At 48.1% G+C, this 4,892-nt stretch overlaps 1 protein-coding gene across 1 annotated transcript; it reads left to right on the top strand.

Moving 5' to 3' along the window:
* Positions 1–2,669: 2,669 nt before the first annotated feature.
* On the top strand, positions 2,670–4,135 carry PV06_11838 (uncharacterized protein; the record flags this gene model as incomplete). Its single annotated transcript, XM_016413573.1, has 2 exons — positions 2,670–3,034; positions 3,082–4,135. The coding sequence occupies 2 exons, from the start codon at positions 2,670–2,672 to the stop codon at positions 4,133–4,135; spliced, it is 1,419 nt and encodes a 472-aa protein (XP_016256048.1).
* Between the last annotated feature and the right edge of the window lie 757 nt (positions 4,136–4,892).

Below are 4,892 nucleotides of genomic sequence, written 5' to 3' on the forward strand. Positions count from 1 at the left end.
TCCAGGCGAAAAATAACCGTCGATCATAGTCCCCAACACCACATACAAAGAAGTCAAGCCCCCCTCCGAATATGTCTTCACCGAAGATGTATGGGCCCACCCGAGGACTGCAAGATGCTGTCCGCTTCAACCTCGTTCTGCTTGCAAAGTTTGACCCTTAGAGGAAGGTCCTTCACAAATCGCCGAGCGATGCCTTCCTCTATCCCTCCTTGCTCAACGAGGAAAGTAGGATTCTGGTCCTCATAGACCAAATCGAGGTCGAAGGATCTTTTAAGAAGAAAGTCAGCTGCTTCTTGAAATGCGTTTTTGTGTGATTCCTTCTTCACCCGAGACTTGAGCCAGTCACAGTAGTCTTGGACATTGACATCGTGGAGGCCAGCGATGCCGAGGTGCCATGGTTTCGGGTCGCTGCATGGTTTCTGTCGAAGACTGAGGTTTAAGAACGTTGGTGATCTAGATGGGGGTCCTACCGAAAGAAACAGATCCACGCCCAACACGCTTCTTCCGCATAGATTTGCTGTCGAAGGCTGTCCGGGATGTCGTCGTTGGATTGCAGAGAATTTTTATCCTCGACATATCTGACGAGAGTTCGTAGATGGTGCGCTTTCAATGTGTACCTTTTCTGAGTCTGAGTGTCGTGCCGACATCAGGGCTGATGGACACAGGGTAGTCCCGGACACCGTAACAAGGCATAGACATATCGCCAGGCAGAAGGTGTGTCTGTTGTGGTTTTCTTGACGTCAATTTGAGCAGCACAGTCGGCCAGTATATGTTGCCTAGCAGTCCCCAAAGTTTCGTGGTTTTGGTTGCTGCGCTAGTTGAAGTCAATGTGTTAAAGTGTCGTAATATAGACAGTACTGTAGAGGTGGACGAGACGCGGAAAGACGTGTGGAAAGAGGCCGGCGGTGCGGTCACGACAGCTGGCGTAAGACGCCACAGTATCCTGGGGACATGCGTTTTGATTCGTGATTGGACGAGGCGATACGCGGAGCAGTGAAGGCGCGGCAAAAGGATAATCCCGCGTGGTCGGGCGTCGGGCAAAAATCCACGAAGAAGCGTGGCAGAACATGAAACACTCCGCCACCACTCCGCCAATATCCGCTGCACATGATTGGATGCCCAAAAGCCAGATCATGGTAAGAGGTCATCAAAGCGGTCGCGACGGCTCGCGGGCAAAATCCACGAAGAAGCGTGGCAGAACATGAAACACTCCGCCAACATTCCGCCAACACTCCGTCAGCACCCGCTACCCCTGATTGGATGCCCAAAAGCCATAGAAAACAGTGGAATGAGGTCGATAAAGAGGTCGCAACGTTCCCGGGCAAATCCATGAAGAAGCGTGGTAACACCTGTCACAGTCCGCCAACGTCCGCTGCCCGTGATTGGATGACTAAAGACGTAGAAACAGTGGTCAGAGGTCGATAAAAGGTCGCGACCAGGAGTGCAGGACCCCATGATTTCCCGTGGGAGGATGTGGAACGCGACACCAAGAAACAACCCTATAGTCCAGTTTTAGGCTTGAGAAACAGTAGGTTACAGTACAATACAGCACTGTATGCGTAATTTTCGATTGTTAGGGTTTTTTGGATTTTTTTACATCATAGTCTGTCCCAGCCGCCTATTCTTCGGCAGCTATGCAGCGTACGACTACAAGTACAATACGATGCTGCCAGATTTACGATGGCTGAAGGACCGGGCTTGCCGAAAGGTCGAAACCACAAAACCTTTCAGTCTTGTGGACTTCGTGAACAGTACTTGACAATTTCCATCAAAGACGGCCCAAGGGTTTTGATTTACTTTTCCTATAGTACAGTGTCTCAAGCCAGCTTCACATTGATAACCATGGACGCCCCAAGCAAATTGACTAAGCTTCTTTTACAGATAGACTTTGGGTACGAGTAGCAACATATGCGAGGCATCCCAAAAACTCCTTTTTCCACAAGACGAGTGATGTCGACGCTCGACTCCTTAGGCTCATTGAGAATGTCTTTCACATTGAGAGTCAGCCCTGATTCAAAAACCACCTCGTTTCTCTCATGTATTCGCGTATGTGGCTTCAACGAGTCAAAAAAATTCCAGTTGAAAGAATCCCGGCGCAGGAAATGGTTTGTTTATGACGACTAGTATTAGGTACTGTAGTTGTTAATGCCAAGCTCGGCCACATGAGTGTAATGTTCGAGGTCCTTCCCAACCACCATAAAATTAGGTCCAGATGCTGATTTGAGTACTGTAACGGTAGCCATCCATTCTTTTCTGAGTCGATGAACAGTTGACTTAGGAGGCGATTGGGTAAGTCCTGCTGCGCTTTTTGTGTAGATGCTTGTAAAGCCTTGCGACGAAAGGGCCAAGGAAACAGCATTGTAAAAACAGTGATCTCCGATGCGCCGGTCAACGTGGAAAATGGTGAAATACATTACTTTATTTGGGCTAATCTACAGTACAAGCCTTGACCACTGATTATAATGGAATCTTCTTCCTCAGATATTGGGAATATCGGGAAGCTGGGCCCCACCTTTACCCTACTGAAGAGTAAAGCCTGCAAATAACATGGTAATCTATATTGTTGTCTTGAAAGGATGAACACCCAATCTGTTATCCTCTTCATGCTTCACGATCAGTACTGTGCAGTGCCGTGAACTTATCGTCCTCGACGAGAAGAATTCTGCATGATGTTGTTTTCTAAAAAATCTACCGCATGGGTGTACATGCTATTCAAAGAAGTTGTATGTAACTTTACATCGCATGAGATCGCATACTGGGATAGGCCTCGGGCAGCCTTAATTAGGGATAACATTTACCTAGAGGGTGGATGGATGCAGACCGGAACCTGGAAAGATGGCGCATGGGATTTGGAGTCGCTGGCCACGGTCAGTCCTTCAGATGGGATGCTATTTAAGCTCAGCCTGCACAATTCTTTCGGCACACGGGCAGAAGACCCACCCGCCTGGTTCGAACAGATTCCGGAAGGCGGTGTCAAGAACTACTACCTCGATGGCTATATGTTCGCCGATGATGATGAGTTCTATGCATGGGGGTATTTAATTTCGCGTCAAGAGAGGACACCGCTAATGATTAAATCAGTGGTATGACCGTGGTCTCCCAAAACGCTAGCACACGCACGGTGAGCATGGTCCTGTATGATGATACTCACTCTGCCAATGCGTCACTTGGTCTACCTGACGTGACCTATAAACCGCAGAATGGGTCTTTTATTACTGTCACAAACGGAGCTGGAGCCAACGCTCCCAGCGAGCGACGCAGCTTCTATTTTGGCGGATTCTGTAATGACAGTGTGGCGGCATATTCCTACTTCAATCAACCTAAAAACCAAAGCAACTGGCTGATAACTGTTGATATGTCAGAACTTGGGCATGCAACTTGGTCGAAGACGCCACTGAATGGGAATTCCTCCTGGCGAAGCGAGAGTGGACTCGTGTGGGTGCCAACATCGACGGCGGGCATACTGGTTGTCATCGGTGGAGTTATACAGCCAGCGGATATGAACTTTGAAATTCCCCACGACAATCACACCCAATCCATAACCTATCTACAACAATTTCCCATCTACGACATAGGCTCTGATACTTGGAGTACGCAGATGCTCAATGAAGATTCTCCAGTACCGGATGTACCTCTTGCACAATTCTGCACCGTTGTGGCGTCAAGCCCTGATAGTTCCCATCACGAGATTTTTGTTTATGGAGGCTGGGATAGCAATGGAGGGCAAGCGCAAGATGCTGTCTGGATCTTGACAGTTCCGTCATTCACATGGGTCAAAGCATCCAGCCCTGGGCGTACAGGTGGCGCAAGGCAAAATCATGTCTGTGTGACGCCGTATCCTGACCAGATGATTGTTGTTGGTGGCACGGGAGTCGGCGAAACCCCTCCAACTTATAACACCACTGTGGACGTTTTCAGCCTCAATACATTTACCTGGACAGGAAGATACGATCCAGACATTTACGATGAATACAAACCTCATCGGGACATTCAGAAAATTGTTTCAGCTACACCGACTGCAAGTTATATGTCCACTGAAGTCGCGAGTTGGTTTGATACCAAGTACGATATGAACAAGGTCAGATTCTACGGACCCTACCAAGATGACTGCAAGGCTTTATCCCCGAGAACATAGAGTTGAAGGAGGTTTGGATTTGCAGGAAAGCCTCAATACCATATGTAAATCAACAAAATGTACGGTATGTAGAAAACTACGATTATTTGCATCTGGGCTGACTAATGTGGTGAATTCGCGCGACGGTAGGCTTTCTCCCGAGGTGTTTGAAGCCATCAGATTTGATCGATCTAATCACCATTCGTGGAGCCACATGCGGTAGTTTCGTACAGTACTGTACAGCATCTTGAACGTAAATAATTGTATGCTAAATAGCCGCTGGCCTATTTCCCCTCCGAGTTCTGCATGATCGACCATGAAGCGCCCTCGATGTTTCACCAACTCGCACAACCGCCGGGACAAGCATAAACAAATCAGAACCATGATTAAAGGTCTTGAAGCTGACGCCCAAAAGAGAACTTGAGCGAGTACCCATCGGATGCCACTAAAACCTGTGGGTTAGACCGGGTGGGGATTCCTGGGATCGACAGATATAAATACTGCGCTTACCGCCACAACAACCGCCTACTTAGATTTTTCACTGCACAGGATCTCTCATACATCTGAAACAAATTTTGCAAGTGCTTCGCAGCATCACCGCAAACTATGCGAGTCTTCGAGATAATGTGGGGCCTTCCATTGACCTGCGCCGCAGTATCGAGTTTTACTAGCGAGCAAATATTACAGCACAGCATATTACCCAGCTTGCATTATCCTTCAGTCTTGATCTGTCAGAATCAGTACGCCTAGGTCCGTTCGATCCTCGTCTATTCTAATG

The sequence above is a fragment of the Exophiala oligosperma genome (genome assembly GCF_000835515.1).
Source record: "Exophiala oligosperma strain CBS 72588 unplaced genomic scaffold supercont1.76, whole genome shotgun sequence".
Classification (NCBI taxonomy): domain Eukaryota; kingdom Fungi; phylum Ascomycota; class Eurotiomycetes; order Chaetothyriales; family Herpotrichiellaceae; genus Exophiala; species Exophiala oligosperma.